Source organism: Solanum stenotomum, chromosome 8 (assembly GCF_019186545.1).
Source record: "Solanum stenotomum isolate F172 chromosome 8, ASM1918654v1, whole genome shotgun sequence".
Classification (NCBI taxonomy): domain Eukaryota; kingdom Viridiplantae; phylum Streptophyta; class Magnoliopsida; order Solanales; family Solanaceae; genus Solanum; species Solanum stenotomum.
Genome location: NC_064289.1, coordinates 43,559,709 through 43,579,834, shown reverse-complemented (window position 1 = coordinate 43,579,834; position 20,126 = coordinate 43,559,709). Strand labels below are relative to the sequence as shown.

Below are 20,126 nucleotides of genomic sequence, written 5' to 3'. Positions count from 1 at the left end.
ATTCTGACTTTTAGACTCTGTATTAAATGCATTTGAGGACAAATTGCTTTTATTTATGGTGGGGTGAGGCTCACCTTTTATGTGCTATTTGTGATTCGTGTTTCGTATATATTTGGGTTGTTTAGTTTTTAATTGTGTTATTTACTGCTTTTTGTGGATATTTGAGCTCATGGCTCTCTTTTCTTTTAAATTACAAAAATGATTTTGACCCTTCAGAAATTTTTTAAATTTTTTCGCACATTTTTGCCACCTCTCATGTGTTGAAAGTGGTTGTTCTTTTGCAAAATTTAAGTCTCAATCCTGATCAATACTGATGACTTGAATAGTGCTATCAATCAAACAAACATTAATACGCGGCTATGACGAGACCAAATGAAGTTGCATAGACAATATGTGAACTCTTTGCATCTTGTTGTGATTAGCCATTTATCGAATTGATTCTCTTGTAATGACCGTTGCACAATAGCAAAAGTGTGTACTCTTGTTTGACTTAAGTGGCGTTGTCTTATGTGATTAGCTTACTTTGAACCATGCATGAATAAATTCAGAGTTTTCCCCATTAGTCTGATTGATTTAGAAAGGTGCACTTGAAATGATCTTAGACAACTTTAAAGAGTGTGAGCCAAATTTGACATATACCTCTTTTGTGGCATAACCATGAGTGTGTGAAACTCTTTTGAACACCCCTTGAGCCTTACCTTTCTTTGGAAGAACCTTGATGAACCCTAGACCTTACTTGACCCACTACCTATAATCCTCTTGATTTGTGGTTTAGTGAATAGCCAACTTAGGCCAAAAGCCTAAGTTGTGAGGTGTGGTGAAAAGGAAAAGGAGAAGTCAAGAAGTGCAAGAAAAGTCTCCCTTAACCCATGGTATTGCAAAACAAAATGGAAATCGTTCAAAAAAAATTAATTTTGTGGAATAAAAAGTGCAAAAAGGAATTGGGTTTCCAAGCAATACATGGAGAGAGAGAATAAAAGGATGACTTAGAAGCACTAGAAGAAAAACTAATAAAGGAAGGAAAAATGACGTTTTGAAAACACCACACCTCACGAGGATGAAGAAGTCACTGATCCAAAATGACCATACCTTTGCACTCAGCCCCATAAAAAGCCTTGAAAAGACGTTTTTCATCTTAAGTAAGCAAATTTGAAAGTCGATTGAAAAATAAGGGCAAACCTATGGGTGAAAACATGCATTGTGTTCCTCTTTTTGAGTGTGAGCGTTGCATCTGATTCCTAATCTTGAATTGATTAACCTCTATGTGTGAATATGGAATCATTCTTTATGTGAGGGCATTTACATATTTTTGTTGAGCTTGAACTTGCACAAGTAGCAATTATTGTGAGCATGAGAATCTTTGGTAACGGTGTGTCACAACTTGAATCTTTGAGTACACAATTCAGTCTTAGCATAAGTAGTTAGAAGTCTTGTTGTGTACATTCATGATTGAGTCTTGTGTAGCACTGTTTGATCCACCCTTTTTGAACAGCTAAACTTGAGTTTGCTTGAGGAAAAGCAAAAGTTTAAGTTGGCAGTGTTGATGAGTCCACAAATTGGACTCATTTAGGGCTATATTTTGATAGAAATTATGTCCTCAAATGCTTATTTTATCTCAATATCTGATGAAAACCTTTAAGTTTCAGGAATTTGAAGTTTGAAGGAAAGCATGGACACTACTTCGCAAAATGGAACGAAAAGGCTGAAAAGAACAAGAAAATGAAGGCATGAGGAGCGCCCAGTTCACTTAGCGAATCGTTGAAGGGTCTCAGTTCACCTTTTGTTCCAGTGTGCTGAACCCTGAAGGAAAGGATTAAGTCGGCGAAAAATGGGAGCAGTCGGTGCATCACCAATGAGTTTCGCAAAGCAGTACAATGTCACCCAATGACCCAGAGCACGACAATGCCGAAGGATGGTGCAAGACGGCGATGAACTACACCAAAGGGCGAATTGCCGAGTTGATCGGCGATTCTGACTAATGTCGCCAAATGATCCGCTACAACACAGATTTTTAAAAATTATAAATACTCGTTGAGAGTTATAACTTAGTATCAGTTTTTGTAGTGTTATTAGACAATAATAGATTCTTAATGTAATTTTCGTACTTTTTTATTTTACTCTCAAGTTTGGGGAGGGTTTTGGAAAACTTGAAGAAGAAGAGGGTTTCATCTCTTCCAATTTGTAAGTGGGTCTCTTGGATTCTTCTTTCTTTGCTCAAATCAAGACTTGTTTCTCTATACCCATTTGATTTCAACATCATTAAAGGTATAAATTTCTGTCTCTTGATGTGTGGCTAAAACCCTCCATTCTTGGGGTGTGATTAGCAAATATGTGTTGATATTACTGTTGGGTCTTACTTGCTGATAGGTTAGATGTAGTTTAATGGTGATTTCACCTAGTGGTTGTGGTTTAATTTAATGGGCTTGTAGTTGCAAATACAAAGCCACCCATGTGTTTTCGTCTTACCCAAGAGGGAGGTCGCGAAACCAAGACCACTAGACCGATCACCTAAGGAGTGGGTCGACATGAGGTTCTGCCCGAGAGGGTGAGCCGTAGTCCCATATCCTAACACTCAGCTCAAGAGAGTGAGTGGGGTACGGCGTAGGTTGGTCTACATGCGGCAAATGGGTGTCTGAGAGGAACGCATTTCAAACGGGGTAAGTTTCTCATGAGGGAACTTATTTCCATCTAAAGCTTAGTCTAGTAACTATTATCTTGCAAATTTCCTATCGAAAACATGTACCCAACTATTTATCTCAACTTGTATTGCGGTCACACCCTAAGAACTCCTCCCCATACTTGATTTTTTTGTTATTTTTGTTGTTTTTGCTATACTTGTGACAAAACCCCCAAATTGTTATTTGACACTTTTGTGTCCCCCTCTTTAATTTACAATGCTTTTCATCGTTAATGTCTTTAGCTACGACTAGTTAGAACTTAATTTTATTTTTCTATTAATTCTCGAAACCACTCCCTTGGGACACAACCCCAACCCTTGGTTGGTTTACTATACTATTGCACGATCGTAGACACTCGTACTGGAAGTTGTGTCGTTGATTACGCAAAACATCATGAACCTCCGTTATTACTAATCTTTATATAGGAGTATATTCCTCATTCTTTTGCTCTCATTTCTTGTTCTTTTTTTCCTTTTATTATATGTTTCTTTCATAGGCCAATGGAAGCAATCTCTGTATTTTTCAGAGGCTACACAATGGAGAGCTTTATCACAACACAAGAGTTTGACCTTGAGGTGTGAAGGGATGTGTTTAACATCCCCGGCTTGTGATTAACATAAGCAATATTTATATTTCGTGGAGGCCATACACTAGAGAGTTTTATCGCACAAGAGTTTGATCTTGAGGTGTGAAGGGATGTGTTTAACGTCCCCGCCTTGATATCACTAACTTGAGGCATTATAAGATCCCAAATACTTAAGCATAAGGTGTGAAGGGATGTCTTTACGTCCCTGCCTTAAAGATTACTAACTTGAGGCTTTACAAGATCATGAATACTTGAGCATAAGGTGTGAAGGGATGTGATTAATGTCCCCACCTTGAAGATCACTAACTTGAAGTTTTACAAGATCTTGAATACTTGAGCATAAGGTGTGAAGGGATGTGTTTAACATCCCCACCTTGAAGATCACTTAACTTGAGGCTTTACAAGATCAAGAATACTTGAGCATAAGGTGTGAAGAGATGTGTTCAACGCCCCCTCCTTGAAGATCAATAACTTGAGGCTTTACAAGATCCTCAATACTTGAGCACAAGGTGTGAAGGGATATGTTTAACGTCCCCGCCTTGAATATCACTAACTTGAGGATTTACAAGATCCTGAATACTTAAGCACAAGGGGGTGAAGGGATGTGCTTAACGTCCCCGCCTTGAAGATCACTTAACTTGAGGCTTTACCAGATCCTGAGTACTTAAGCATAAGGTGTGAAGGGATGTGTTTAATGCCCCCACCATGAAGATCACTAACTTGAGGCTTTTCAAGATCCTGAATACTTGAGCACATGTGAAACGACAAAAAAAATTCTACCTTAAGGCATGAAAATTTAAAGATCCTTTTAAAGAGAAATTTCGTGGAAAGGCCAGCTTAAGTTGCAAAGGGACAAATTTTTTTCACCTTATGGTAGGGAAATTTAAAGATCCTTTTAAGGATAAACCTGTGAAAAGGCTAGCTTAAGGTGCAAAGGAACAAATCAAATCCACCTTAAGGCATGGGAATTTAAAGATCCTAAATCCATGAAAAGGCCAGCTTATGGTGCAAAGGGACAAATCTCGTCCACCTTAAGGCATGGAAATTTAAAGATCCTTTGAAGGATAAATTTGTGAAAAGGCCAGCTTAAGGTGCAAAGGGACAAGTCTTGTCTATATTAAGGCATGAGAATTCAAAGATCTGTTGAAGGATAAATTCGTGAAAAGACAAGCTTAAGGTACAAAGGGATAATCCACCTTAAGGCATGGAAATTTAAGAACTTGCATATTTGGAGGATTCCAAGACTTTAACTTGCAGACTTGGAGGATTTGAAGACTTCAACTTGTATACTTGGAGGCTTTGAAGACTTCAACTTGCATACTTAGATAATTTGAAGACTGCTACTTGCATACTTGAAAATTTTGAAGACTAAAACTTGCATACTTAGAGGATTGAAAACTTCAAATTGCATATTTGGAGGATTTGAAGACTTCAACTTGCATATTTGGAGGATTTGAAGACTTCAACTTGCAAACTTTGAAAAATTTCAAGACTTCAAAAGGCTCATATTTTTATACGGGTTTGCCCCTTCCATTGACCCATCAATATTGCGTAAAATAAAGTTTGATGAGACAAAAGATAAAACAAAATACTTATAGCTTTGACTTTCATGTGACAGATCAAGTGGGAACATTTTGGTTTTTTTACACTCATGCAACTGAACTTAGAATATGGTTCTAAGAGCATATGTACCTCAGTAAAGAGGATCTAGTCACAATGTAGTTCTGGGAGAGTATTTTTTTGGGTGTGTCGTACAAAGTTTATACTCTTACAGGCTGGAGCATTTTTACTTGAAGATTTACTCAAATTTGAAAAGTTTTATGATATACAGTTTAAGCTCATGTTTCAACGACAATCTCAACTTGAAGATTTATCTCAAACTTGGAGAGCTTTGTGACATACATTTTATACCCATGTTTCGAGAAGCATTTCAATTTGAAGAGCTTTTTGACATACAATTTAAACTCGTATTTCAAGAAGCATCTCAACTTGAAGACTTGGCTCAAATTGGAAGAGATTTGTGACATACAATTTAAGCTCCTGTTTCAAGAAACATTTCAACTTGAAAATTTAACTCAAATGTAAAGAGTTTTGTGACATACCATTTAAACTCGTGTTTCAAGGAGTATTTCCTCTTGAAGGTTTATCTTGAATTTAAAGTGCTTTATGATATGAAGGCCTAAATAGAATTTGAAGAGCTTTCAAACTTAGAGATGTAGCTCAAATTTGAAGAGCTTTCAAACTTAGAGATTTAACTCAAATTTGAAGAGCTTTCTGATATGCAAATTTAGGCTCGTGCATCTAGGAGCATTATAATTTGTAGTTTAGGCTCATGTGATGAGGAGCATTATAACTTGCAGTCTAGACTCATGCAATGAGGAGCATTGTAACTTGAAGTTTAAGCTTATGGGTTAAGGACCATTGTAACTTGTAGTTTAAATTCATGTAATAAAAAGCGTTGTAACTTGCAGTTTAAGCTCATGTTATAAGGAGCGTCTAGATATACATTGACTCTTCAAAGTCATCTTCAACTGCAGACTTTCCCCCACTTTGGAGTTCTTCTAGATTTTCACCTTCGTAAGACCCACAGACAAAAGATCATTGATCTCCTCTTATAGTCATGTTTAATTCCATGTCATATGCACGATTTGCTAACTCTTCAAACGTATTGGGATTTAATCCTTGCAATATATAGTGAAGAACCCAATTCATGCCTTGAATGCACATTTCAATGCTAAAAGTTTCATTAAGGTGATCTTTGCAGTTCAGACTCAAACGTCTCTAGCAATTGATAAAGTCAATAACTAGCTCATCTTCACCTTGACCTTTGTAAGTTCAATCATTCTAACGACACGTCTTGTGCTATAGAAATTATTGAGGAACTCTTGGTCTAGTTCTCCTAACAATCTATAGAATTAGGTTCGAAATTTGTGTACAAATCAAAGGCATTTTCTTTGAGAGATCGAACGAGCTCTTTAACGAGATAATCACCATATATCCCAACATCATTTCAAGTCTCGATAAAGTGTACTATATACTATTTAGGATTTCCTTTGCCATCAAATTGTTGAAGCTTAGAAGGTTGATAGCCCTCAAGGCATTTTCAAGTCATTAACCATTTGTGTATATGGCTTTGAATATGTGGGAGAAAATTTGGATGAAGACTTAGATTTGTCTTCAGTTTCCTCTATGATAAATTACTTCAATTGATAAATGAGAATCAAACCTTCAACGGAGAGATGAATATGTTTGATCTTCGTTTGCTTTATGCAAGACTCTCCTTCGTTTTGAAATTTAGGAAGCTTCATACGTGTTTGACTCAATATTTTCTCAATCATGTTATCCGTCTTATTTGTTAGCTTGGAAATTTTAGCATCTTGTTCATATGCGCACTTTGTCAAGCCTTCAATTGCTTTCGTCAATCTTGCTAGTTGTTCTTCTATAGTGGAAGACATTTTGATATTATTTGATACTTGAAAAGTTGAGATGAGAGGTAGATATTATCCCACTGGCGTGCCAAAATAGACAATAAAATTCATGTCGAGAAAATAATAATCAAGAACGGAAAAGTATCACAACAATCATATTTATTATTTCAAAGTGCGAGTGTTACAATCTCTATGATTCCTCTGAATTCGCCTTTTCAAATATAGATTCAAGGGCTCTTGAGCTTGATCTTGAATTTGTCTTGAACTTGATCTTGGATTCAAGGGTTTTAAAGCTTGTTCTTGAATCTTTGATGAACTTGAACTTGAACTTTAACTTGATCTTAATGTTTACTTGAGTTCAAGGGCTTCAAGCTTGTTCTTGAATCCGATTGTCTTGATGTTGATCGTTCTTGAACTTGAATGCTTGAATTCTTAAACTTGTAGCTTATAGAGAAATTTATGGCATTTATACCACCGGCTTTCTCTAGCTTCTTGTTTAGAATTTTTGGTTCCTTTTCAGAATTATGAGGACCCCTATTTATAGTTTTAAATTAGAGGAGTTGTGATTGGAACATGATTCCCTTCGACCAATCAGACTTAAGTGACTTGCATATGAGCTTTATGGAGCGGGCTTGTCATCTTGACACTTGGCATGATCATATTGGCTTCTTTGTTTGATTTGGCATGACACGTCATTTGCCACGTGGCACCAAAATGGGTCTCTAGGATGAGATGATATTGAACTTAGCAAATCGGGTTCATCTATTGTAGCCCAAATTAATTAATTTGGACTTTAATTAAATCCATATTTATTGGACTTAAATAATTAAATCAATTATATTAATCCATAATATTTATTTAAACTAATATATATTGAATTTAATATATTTCAAATCATTTTTATTAATTTATATTTAATAAATTTTAAATGATTACAATGAGGAACACTGACCTAGCTTCATTTCATTATCTAAATACAAACAAATAAACTCACCATCAATGTGGTTACTTATAAGACAACGCAAATACTAATACTTTACATGTTTGAAATCCCCTTGAAATAAAAGATTACCAGTCAAATAACCACTAGTGACATATTCCACACTATATTCTCTGTGGAATTCAACTTCAACCTCATTTTCTATATTTGACAATGACTACTTTATATCTCATTTAAGAGGTGTAATTTGGACATATCAGGCAGCCCCACTGTATATAAAATTCGATTACCACAACTTTGTTGATCCTTCTCTTTTTTTCAATCTGTCCAGCAAACATTGACAAAGCTCAAAGAAAGGATGACAAAGAAAAAAGAAGTGGCCAGTAATACCATTTCGTCTACACGCCAACAAACCTGAAGCTAATGAAACCAACGAATATGGGATTTATAACCTCAAAGGCAGTTGATATTCACAATTATGAACATAAGATACATGTAAATTCAGGCTCAGTTTGCAAACTCTCAAACTTTGACGCAATTTCCAGATATGCAAGAAATATTTTCACCTGTATACTCTGGAGCTTCAACAAGATACAGGAGGAAACTAGAGAAAAACAGAATGAGGTTGAAAAAAAAAGATTGCTCCCTCCAAATATATTCTTCTATAACAAAAGTTATACCAGCTTCTTTGCATTTTGAGACACAAATCACTTCTCTGAATGATCCCAGACCCTCAATTGGTCAATACCATTCAACAAACAAGGTCTCTCCAACAAGCAACAGTCTTCAAAAAAAAAAATTAAACTAATGTCTGTGCCATATGTTACATGAGATTGCTATCGGGGAGTAAGGGGAAGTCACGAAGAAACCAAGTTTGTGTAAAGGAATAGCATATGGACGCAGAGCATCGGCACAAAATCCTCAATATTGCTCATTGCAATGTGTCACGGCTTAAAGCTAAACTCCAGGTGGCCTCCATGTGGGACTCAAGCGTAATCTTCCCATTTCTTTCCAACAGAACAAAAAATCTTCTACAGCAAAAGTTTACTCATTTACAGTGTTCTCCTCTACAATCTCTTCTTCACTATCTTTTGGCCCACCAAAAATTTCAAAATCATCAAAACCTGCAGAGCAAGTATTGATGGTCATCAAAAATTGCAGTTTACAAAGATTTCCTAAATGAGAAACATAAGTTACCTGCGCCTAAGGCTTCAATATCATCAATTAATGGACCAAAGGGAGCTATGCTTCCCAAAGGAGGGTCAACGGTCATCCAGTCTGAACTTTCCAAGTCCTCCGAAATTTGTTCCCTCCTAGAAACCCAATTATGGACAAGTTCCATTTTCTCATAGGAAATGGAGTCCATACAATCCGGCACTAGGTTTTTCCTAGTGCCATAAGCAATAAATTAGACATACTCTTTTACATCTCAAGGAAAGGAAAACAATGTCAATTTCTCCCTTTACCTTTGCCTCAGCCACAGGTTGTATTGAACAAAAGCAAGATCATTAAGTCTTTGATGTTCAATGCAATTTTTTGTTTCATGCATCTCTTCTAAAGGAACTCGACCTGGCTTAGACCTAATCAAACTTGATGTTTGACTGAGAATACGGATGGCCAAGCGAGCCAAATTTGGGCACCCTCCACCATATGTTGACCACCACTCAGCTGCAAGAATTACAACATAATGACTTTAGTAACTTTTCTGAAACAGACAAAGATACAGTATACTAGGAGCATGACGCAACATTAGTACTTGTTAATTTTCTTTGCTGAACTCTAATAATTTCCTGAACTAAAGAATAATTCATACTTAGACTAACAAGAATTTTTCTCCAGAGTCTTTGAAGTCAAAACTCAAGCAAACAAAATGGCAAAATCAATGGGAGAGAAACTAGCAAAATCAACAAGAGAAACTAGTTAACGACTCACGCGGCTTGAAACCTTGACCAGCATCCTATCCAAGCAAATGCAAATTTGTTTAGATGGTCTTTTGCAACTAGAAGGATAAACTATGCAATAGTGCATGATTCGAACTAGTTTGTGGCCATTAACAGAAAATATTTCTCTGATAAAAGGATCTTGAGTAGAAAATAAGTATCCATCCCATTACTACCATGCATATACAAATAAAAGCCTATCAACATAAGCTGACCACACTAGAAAGATATGGGAACTAAACAAGAGATAGAAATGAAAATATGTAAATTCATTTTGAATGTACTGATTTCTTACAGTGATAGTCACCATTAGACTATAAAAGAGAGGTTAAGTTGAAGAGGGATGGAGATATTGTTCATTAGGCACACTATCAGCAAGGAAATCCCAGAATGGAAGGCAAGAGGTAATATTCAAGTTAAGATAAACTAACTTAACTGAATCACTAATTGTCTGAAGATTTCAAACCACACAGAGAGAAGGTGTATACAGGCATTCATTTTACGAAATGGCACTAACCAGGAAAAAGAGTGTCTCTGGCTCTTACTGCCATTTTCCTCCCAAAATCTCCAGCACTGTTGAGGTAAGAAGTAGTTTCTTTCACAATTTTGTCTTGGGTTTTAGGATCAGGAACCAATTTCTCTATACAATCATATACAAGTGATCTGATATGGAGGTGCACATCTTCCTCAGTAGTATAGAAAAATTTGGGATTGAGGTAAAACCCTGCAGCATGAAGAGGATGACGCTGAAGTGATTCCCACCTGTGATCAATAATATTCCAATAAACTGAGTAATCCTTCTTATTGACAAGCTCTTTCTTAATTGTTTCTTTTGCTCGATAGACCCCTGCATAAATGTACGCCATCGCAGGCCTCTCCTCACTACTGACCATCCTTAAAAGCCTCAAGATGGGATCTGTCAAGCGGCAAATCAAGCTGCAAGTAGACCAAAAGGACTGATTACTAATATAATCTAGCAGGGCAAACCCCTCTGGTTTCTTTGAATATGGGCTCTCCGCCCACTCCACTGAAGTAACCATTGATTGCAAATTGTGTTTGATATTTACCATTCTTTTTAGTGTCAAAAAGTCTGTTGCAGAGCGTGTAACTCCCAAATCAACTAAGTCAACTCCCAAGGTAAACTTTCTCATCATACTCAAGAGAATGTTATTATTGTAGATGAATCTTGATATTGACTTGGCTTGTTCCATTATTGTATCGATCCACTCAAGTTTCTTTAAGTCCTCGAGCATCAAGTCAATGGAGTGAGCAGCACAAGGCGTCCAAAAGAGTGTAGGGTAAGCATCAGTGAGCCTTTTCCCAGCAATAACGTATCGCTCCTCATTACTAGTTACTACTTGCAACACATTTCTCACACCAACTTCCTCCACTACTTCCTTAAGCAACTCATATAGATAATCCGTGGAATTAATTAGGGTAGACGCATCGACAGACCTCAAAAACATTGTCCCTTCGGGGCAGTAGACCAAAAAGTTAAGCAGTGTTTTACCCTTTCCCGTAATCCACTCATCAACCAAAACAGAACAACCACTCCTTGCCCAAGTGCTTGAACATTGATCAATGTCATTCCTCACTTCTTGAACTGAAGCTTTTAGAACCCAGCTTCTTAGGTCATGGTAAGAAGGGGCAGAAACTTGTGCTCCTTGGGAAGCGATCACATCAATCATGGGTTGGAAATAAACAGAATTTACAGCATCAAGAGGAACCCTAGCATCTAAAAGGAATCTGGCTACTGCCATATGCACATGATTGTTCACTCTTTTGGACTGGTTAATTGGCAGAAGCATAGCATTATTATTTGAGGAAGATGCCCCTTTTCTAATCCTAGTTTTTTTCTTCCTTGCACCTATATTATTAGGTCCTTGGTCTCGATTCAAAAATAAATTAGAGGTATGTTCAATAGCTTGCGGCATTGGAAGCAAGTCAACTTCCGTATTGAGGCCACAAGTATCAGTAAATTCAGCAGCAATGTCACTAGTGGCAGTGCCAGCATTATAAGTTGTTATTTCTTCAGCAAGTTTCTGTTTTTTTCTCTTCTTCATTACAACACCATTTAAACTATCTTGCATTAGAAGGCGAACATCGGGCTGAACTCTCAAACAAGTAGATGCATTACCTTTTTGACCTGCAAGATGTTCTTTAATCCTATGAATTCCACCACCCTTAAATATTTTGCCACAATAAATACACTTCAACTGTACCCTCTCCCCATTCTTAAACATTTCACAATGCTTCCAAGCTGGGTCATGCTTTTGTGAAGTAACTGGCACTGGTTCCAAATTAGAACCCATCAATCACCCCTTCAATCTATATAAACGACCGCCACAATATTATTTTATAATTACAAAGCTGAATAATATAAAAACTTACCTGTTCGTCCACGGTCGAAAGATGGGAGAAAGAAACCAACCGAGTTAGGGTTTGATGATTGGGTTTTTTTCTCTCTTTTATTTTATACACAAACAGAGAGTCGAAACATGACCGGTTAGGATTCTAAAGATCGGGTCGACCCGATTATTTCACTATCGCTTCGACCGGTTTGGTTCACAGCCCAACACAATTCTGCTCAACCTCACTTTCACCTACTAAACCGGATTTTCCCTCTCACATCCCGTTGCTACGTTTCTTTCCTTCAACCGGCCAGCCCACCCTCTAAATTATTTTTTATTTTTTTAATTTCACATCGAATTATGCCTTATTTGTTTTCATTAACATTAAGACGTCTGAATACGAACGCACGTCTAAATGATTAAGATATTGCTTCTAGCTCTCAACTAGTGTTGGCAAAATGAGCCCATATTTTGGTAACCCGCCCATATTTTAATAGGTTGGATGAGTGATTTTTTACATGGGTAAAATATTGGTTGGTACCCATATTCAACCCATAAAAATATGGGTAAAATATGGGTAAACTATGGGTAAAATATGAGTAAAGTATGGATTAGCCAAATGGATTAAACTTCTAACTTTTATTCACTCAAAATTCATGATTTCACTAAAATAAATTGTAACTTCTCTTCCTAATTATGTTCTTCTATAGAACTAATTTTTTTTCTCTATAATTGAAAATGTGAAGTCTTTGCCCCTCCAAAAAATAGATTTAATGTACATTTCTTTTGTTAATTATAATTATATTTTTTTATTTTTTCAAATCTATATTGGATAATAAATAATAGTTTAAAATAAGCAAATCATGCATTAGTATTGACATTGCTTAAAGTAAATTAAGCATGTTTTTTGTCCTAAAATGCAACTATTCATTTACTTTGAAATTAAAAATATTTTCCCCTTGTTATTACATAAATTTATTTTATATTGAAAAGTTAGGATTTTTTTTTTTACTTTTATGTTACAATAAAACTAAATGAAGCATTTTCAACATTTTTCATCAAAAAAAGACTAAAATATTTTCTCCATGTTGAATTCTTAAGTAGAGTACTATTTATAAATGAAAATATGGGTAAACTAGTATTTTACCCAACCCATTTATTACCCAATCCTGTTTTACCCATATCAACTATGAGCGGGTTGAATTATTACCCATTTTATGTTGACCCATTTTCAACCCGCCCAAATTTGATCCAACCCGCCCATTTGCCACCACTAATCTCAACATTGAATGATTAAGACGGTTAGTTTTTTAATAATTCACCATTATATAAGCATAATCAATATGTAATTCAAATAAAATTATATTCGGACGTTTATATTAATAAAATATTTTTTATAAAAAATAATTTAAACAAAATAAATTTATTATGTAATAAAATTTTATTATTTAAAATAATTAATATCAGTTTAATAAAACATTTAACCTAAATTAATAATATTTTTGGGCATGTTTGTAAATATATAAGACCCCTTGTTAAAATTTGGTGTTAGACTACTAATTTTATCGAGATGTCCTTGGCACAAATCCACAACATATTCTTTTGGAAAAAAGAAGAAAAATATATAGTTAAGCTTTTCTAGAGCAAACAAGAGCTTGAACTAGTAAAAGTGTCAACAGTTATTGATAACCCTAATTTAGCAAAATAGAATATAAAAAAAAGGGAAAATGGTCAAAAATACCCTCAACTTTGTTTTATTGGTTAACTATGCCCTTACCGTTAAAATGAAGTTATTTTTATCCCTGCCGTTACTATTTTCACCATTTTTACCCCTCAATTGGATGGAAAATCCAAATCAACTAAAATTACCCAATTTCAATTAAATGACCCGATTTTCTCTTTTTAATCTAAACCCAACCCATTCATACCAAATTAAAACCCAAAATCAAGCTCCGGCAACCCAAAACCGCCATTCATTTTCTCTTCTTTCCGGTGAAACACCACTGAAACAACCTCCAAACCACCACTTGAAACCACCACTCAAAAGCCCCAAAAACCAGAAACGACACCAAGTAGAAAACATTAACAACAAACCCATTTTCCTCTACTTTTCGATGACCATAACAAGACCTTTCTTCTCTATTTCCGGCCAGATCCAAGATGGAACAACATTAAACAAACCACCCACCGCCAGAATCATTCAAATAGTTGCAAAACCGACCTGAAACAGCTCTCAAACACCACCCTCTCCACGCTAAAATCCGATGGTAAAACCACACTTCAGCCCCCCAGAACCCAGACCTCCATCACCCAAGCTAAAACAACCAGCAAATGACCACTAGATCACCAGTTCTCCGACCTCCAAACAACCAACCAACAAAACCCCGACCAAAACCCCACCGAAAAACAACTGAAGCATCGCTAACAGATCAAACCAACAACACAAACAACCATAACTTCATATCCGGATAGGCTCAACAAGTAAGCAATATCATAGTTTCATATATACCCGGAGGAAAGAAAAATTCGATGATTGAACGAGCTCCAAGCTCCGACCACACTAGTGTGCTAATTTTGATTGATTGTTTGTGTGATCATTGCTACATTTTGACTCATTTAACTACAGAATATTTCCTGTCAATTTTAGTAGCATGTGTTTCAACGAGGAAGGAGATGGAGAAGATTAGAGAGATGGGTTTAGGGTTTTAATTTGATATAAATAGGTCGGGTTCGGATTAAAAGAGAAAATCGGGTCATTTAATTGAAATTGGATAATTTTAGTTGATTTGGATTTTCCATCCAATTGAGGGGTAAAAATGGTGAAATTAGTAACGACATGGGTAAAAATAACTTTATTTTAACGGTAAGGAAATAGTCAACCAATAAAACAAAGTTGATGGGTATTTTTGACCCTTTTCCCTAAACAAAAACATACGACAATAGTGAAATAAAAGGCAAGAACTTGAACTAGTAAAAGTGTCAATTGTTATTGATGAGCCTAATCCAGCAAAAAAGAATCTATATATATTTAAAGGAGAAACATAGATAATGTGATGTGACACATTTCTATGGCCTCCATTCATATTTATCTTTTTAAACCTTTTTTGACAATTTTTTTCCTTCATTATTTAATTATTTTATTTTTAATATCTCAAAAAATCTTCACATTCAATTACTCAAAATTTTTCACCTACCATTATAATATATATTTAATATCTTTAATAAAATAAGAAATAACTACTAATAACTCACACATCTTCAACTTATATAATCTTAATAATATTCATAACTCCATTTTTCTAATCTTCATAACCTCCAAATTAAATTTATTAGTTTATGACACCTTATGGTATTCCTTCTCTTTTTCAATATAAATTCATATTTTGTATCAAGAAAATTTTCATTCAAAGTTATTCTTTCACTTTTCCATCACCATATCATACATTAGGGTGGAGAAGAAAATGTTAATCGTCACATCATATGGTTTCTTTCAACAAATTCGGAAAGAATCTATGGGTAAAAATGTTTCTTTTAATTTTTTAAATTATGTTTTTTACTTTAATAATTTATGTGAATATTATTTTATTTTATTAGTCAATTGAAGTAATCTTTGAAATTAAATTGAATAAACTCAATACAAATAAAATTATGGAGTAACTAACAATTTCGTATAAGTATATTCTTAATTTGTGCTTGAAGGTTGAAGAGAAAAGTTGAGGAAGATACAAAAGTAGAGAAAATTGTGAGGTAAAAATGCTTCTTTTAATTTTTAAAATTATATATTTTTTTACTTTAATAATTTATGTGATATCATTTTACTTTTTAAGTCAATGTAACTAATCTTTGAAACTAAATTGAATAAACACAATACAAATAAAATTATGGAGTGACTAACAATTTCATTTAAGTATATTCTTAATTTGTACTTGTAGGGATGAAGAAGAAAGTTGAGGTATACAAAAGTAGAGAAAATTGTGAGGTAAAAATGCTTCTTTTAGTTAAAATTGTATTTTTTTACTTTAATAATTTATGTGATTTTTTTTTAGTCAATTTAACTCATCTTTGAAACCAAATTGAATAAACTCAATACAAATAAAGTTATGGAGTAACTAACAATTTCATATAATTATATTCATAATTTGTGCTTGTAGGAATGAATAAGAAGATTGAGGAAGATACAAAGTTAGAGAAAATTGTGAATTTCGGAAGAAGATGATGTAGAGTCTTACAATAAAAATATTATTATAGTAATTTGACTTTTTTTTAAAAGTTTTTCTTTCATCTTCTCTTTATTTCATTTATGTACTTTATTGAAGAACTTAAAATATATATTAAAACTCTCTTAATTATACCTTTTTACATTCTCTTTTTTCTTTAAGTCATATTTTTATAATGTTATGCTGTGAACGACCCACCTAGGGTGGTGGAGGAACTTAAAGGATTAGAAGAGATAGTTCCTCCTCACCAACTGAAACGACCCCAAAAATGTCCGAAAATGTGCTTCGGAAATACCTATAATTGTAATTTCCATATATCTCAAAATCCGTGCATGATTTTGGAAATTCGACTTCATATTCTTATTCAGGGGGTCAAATTGAGTGGGAAATAGGTCTAACCCGAATTTTAGAGCAACCGTATCAAAATTCGAAAATCGCAAAAAATGCAATTTGGAGGGTCAACTTTAAAGGGGCATATCTATTAGCACACAAGGAACTGGAAGGGCCACAACCTATTAAATTAAAGCTCTTTGAGTCATCTTTCCAACGCACTTGGTTTCACCTCATTCCGAGTTAGGATGAGGGAGTTATGACCATTTTTGTAAAACCTGTCTGTGTAGATTTGCAATTTCCAGTGAGTTTTTTTTTTAGGCGGGTTGGGGACGTTTTTTATAAATGTCCCATACTTAGTCATTTTTTTTAACTTTAAAAACACTCTCAAAGCCCTCTCCAAAATTCCTCCAAGATCTTCAACCAAATTCAAACATCTCAAGCTCTAATTCCGGATTCAAGACTCAATCTCAAGCTTCAATTCTCCATTCCAATCTTCATCAAGGATTCTCCAAAGTTGAGGTATGTGGGTTTGATTGTGGAAACCTTCCTTTCCACAAGTCCAACCATTTATCCTTTATTTTTACTTCAAGTTTATGGGTCCCTATGGTTATTTATGAACTCTTGAAGTATGAAATTACTACTACACACCCTATTATGGTCAATTTTGCATATTATCATGAAATGGAATTATTATGTGATGTTTATGGTTTTCATGCTTCCATGATCAAATTATGAAGGTTGATTTATATAGATGTATGTTGTTGGTGGGCTGATTTATATGGATTTTCGAATTGGTTGGACTTAGTACTCTTGAAATACATGATTTTATTTACATGAACAATAGCCCACCATGTGTTTGATAAAATGCCCACTTATAGAATTCTTAGGAAATGGAAGGTCCAATGTACGTCCTATGAATCGGATGGTCATATAATCATTGAAATGATGATGAAATGGATACATGTATATGATTTTCTCTATATAAGTGTTGTGAGTCGACCAAGTCTAGCTCGGGGTGTTGTAGGCCCGGGTAACCGTATCGAGGGGTTGGTACCTTGGTTGCCTAGTACGGGGGGTAGTAGGCCCGTATAACCACATCGAGGGATTTGTACCTTGGTCCCTAGCTCGGGGGGTGGTAGGCCCGGGTAACCACATTGAGGGGTTTGTACCTCTTTCGCCTCTCCAAGGGGGTGGTAGGCCTTGGAAATACTATATTGATGGTCATTCGCCACACATGTACTACGTCCCACTAAATATGTTTTTTATGTAAGCATCATTATACATATCATTTCATTAATATGCTATCTATCGGGTATGATTATGCATTTTTCCTATGATGTCCATCTATTGTAGCATTGCATTGCATCCCATATACTTAGTACATTCAAACGTACTAATGCATACTCTATGCCTACATGATGTCACCATGTAGGGACCGGAGCACCGCTTGACCATCCTCCTCCGCGTGGCTAATACGATTTCCTATCAAGGTTATTGGTGAGTCCTCCATTCTGGGGACGTTGCTTATGATCTTTTGCTATGTATAAGACTTTTTTCTTTTTAGTTATGTTTTGACTATGAGGGTGAGCCCGGTAGTTTGTCTTGTCCCCCGCTAAGTACCCATGTTTAGAGGTGGTGTTGGACAAGTTGTGTATTATGCTTGAGCTTGACTCATCTATGGTATTTATGTATCATTCCTTTTTTTTTCTCTTGCTCCCTTAGTCCCGATTTCCCCCTTGATTATGCTTATCGCTTATGGTCATTTTAATTGTTTCCGCGACCAAGGATGTGTAATGATACACTATGAGGCTTGTTTGGGGTTCCTTCGGGTTCCCCATTCGCCGGTCACGTCTAGGCCCTAGGCTTGGGTCGTGACACCAACAACCACTAGCTCCATTGGGTCGAGTGCAACAACATGCATATATAGTCTTTGAGGAAGATGACTTGGATTTAGATGGGGCTAGAGCTACCGAAGCGATAATGTTACTCATACTACCTCCAGGAGTGAAGTTCACTATCACCAGCACCATGATCCAACTACTGAACTTGAAGGGATGTTTAGAGGAGCTGTTGGTGATGATGTCAACCAACATCTGATGAACTTTGTGGTGATTTTCAAATCACACGAGATTCCTGGGGTTAAGTCAAACCGCTATGAGGGTCCGTTCATATATATAAATTATGAATTTATTTGTTCATAATATATTTTTTCTAAAGGAATTAATCTAATAATTTCTTTTATGTTTTCTAATATATATTCTATGTATTGTATGTCATGAGTTTGTTGGAATACTTCTATGTTTTCTTTTATTAAATTGCTTAATAAGGTAATATTTATCATAGTTTGTTGCCAATATTCAAAGTATTCTTGATTTATCATTATTTCTAAATCACTTAAGTTAAATTTTAACATTTCAATTTCTACTCTATCTAGTTCAAATTCATACCATTCCTAATTGATTAATTCTTCTTCTTCTTCTTCAAATATTTTATTCCATATTATCTTTCTTAGATCAATAACTTTTATATTTTTGAGTATATACAGGATCAATGTTTTATATGCTAATATCATTTCGTCATGCAAATTAGACATAATAATTTCAAAACATAATTCCCTTATATCATAGTCTTGACGAATATTATTCATATTAGATTACTATAAACTAGATTATTTTCAACATGTTTTCCTGTCACTGTTAACATCGTACTTTTGAAAGTATTTTCTTCCTAACAGCGCCTCAACTATGTTTACTCCCCTCACGGCTTCTCATGCCTATGGTTTCAACTTTAGGATGACATAGTCTGGAAGTTTTCCTTTCTTTCCTCATGTTAACAAACTAGAAAACATCTGATAATAATTCTAGTAAATAATAACTAATATAAATCTATTCTACCATTACTATGATATTCAGGAATTAATAAATTTAGTTATGCATAATCATAAATGTATATACCTGTGTAGTATCTGCACTATTTTGATCCATAGTTTAACTGAAACTTTAGATTTTTATTTGAGAATATTTTTGTTTACAAGAGAGGCTTGCTTTCCGTGTAGAAAGTCTTACCTCTATCTGCCATAATGTTACCTATTTATACACATATAAGTAACCTTACTATGGTTACTTTATTCCTACTATGATTACTTTACACTTAACTATAGTTACTTTACACCTTATTACTATTCCTAGACTAGCACGTTAGTGCTCCTTTACATCTGTACTAATAAGATTCCTATCTTTACAAAATGACAAACAACTTTACTTTACATAATATTTCTAACTTAACACGTTACTACTAGCTTTTCTTTTCATAAAGTAGCTCCACTTAGCATAGCTTTTTTCTTTTTATCTTGTAGGTCTTGTCACTTCTTGTTCTTACTCTAGCTGTACGTCTGGGATCACGTTATCTTCGCCTTGACATTTGGAACATTGATGATCCGGATATTTATGGCCAATAGTTTTGCAGTATCTGGTCATTATTTCCGATGAGATAAAGTCCTTCCTTATAGCTCTTGTTGTAGGTTGTTGCTCAGGTTTTAACAGACTTAATGCCCATTGCCTGAGTTCTTCCATATCTGCTGCTCTAAATTCTCGACAATTTGAATATATCATTGTTTGTTCTCGTGAATAATAACTCCATATTGAATTGTTGTT

General features: G+C 34.9%; 2 protein-coding genes across 3 annotated transcripts in view; one reads left to right on the top strand and one right to left on the bottom strand.

Moving 5' to 3' along the window:
• LOC125874890 (uncharacterized) overlaps nucleotides 1-20,126 on the top strand; it is a 942,258-nt gene that overhangs the window by 484,166 nt on the left and 437,966 nt on the right. The gene's annotated exons all lie outside the window — the stretch shown is intronic.
• LOC125874884 (uncharacterized) lies at nucleotides 8,275-11,949 on the bottom strand. Of its 2 annotated transcripts, XM_049555928.1 has the most exons (4): nucleotides 10,090-11,946; nucleotides 9,099-9,300; nucleotides 8,830-9,020; nucleotides 8,275-8,756 (listed from the first exon to the last, which is right to left on the bottom strand). In XM_049555928.1, the coding sequence occupies exons 1-4, from the start codon at nucleotides 11,882-11,884 to the stop codon at nucleotides 8,677-8,679; spliced, it is 2,268 nt and encodes a 755-aa protein (XP_049411885.1). In that variant the 5' UTR covers nucleotides 11,885-11,946; the 3' UTR covers nucleotides 8,275-8,676. The 2 variants fall into 2 exon arrangements, 1 of the variants encoding a protein (XP_049411885.1); XR_007447319.1 differs by lacking the exons at nucleotides 8,275-8,756; nucleotides 8,830-9,020 and adding an exon at nucleotides 9,565-9,744 and having other exon boundaries at nucleotides 9,164-9,300; nucleotides 10,090-11,949.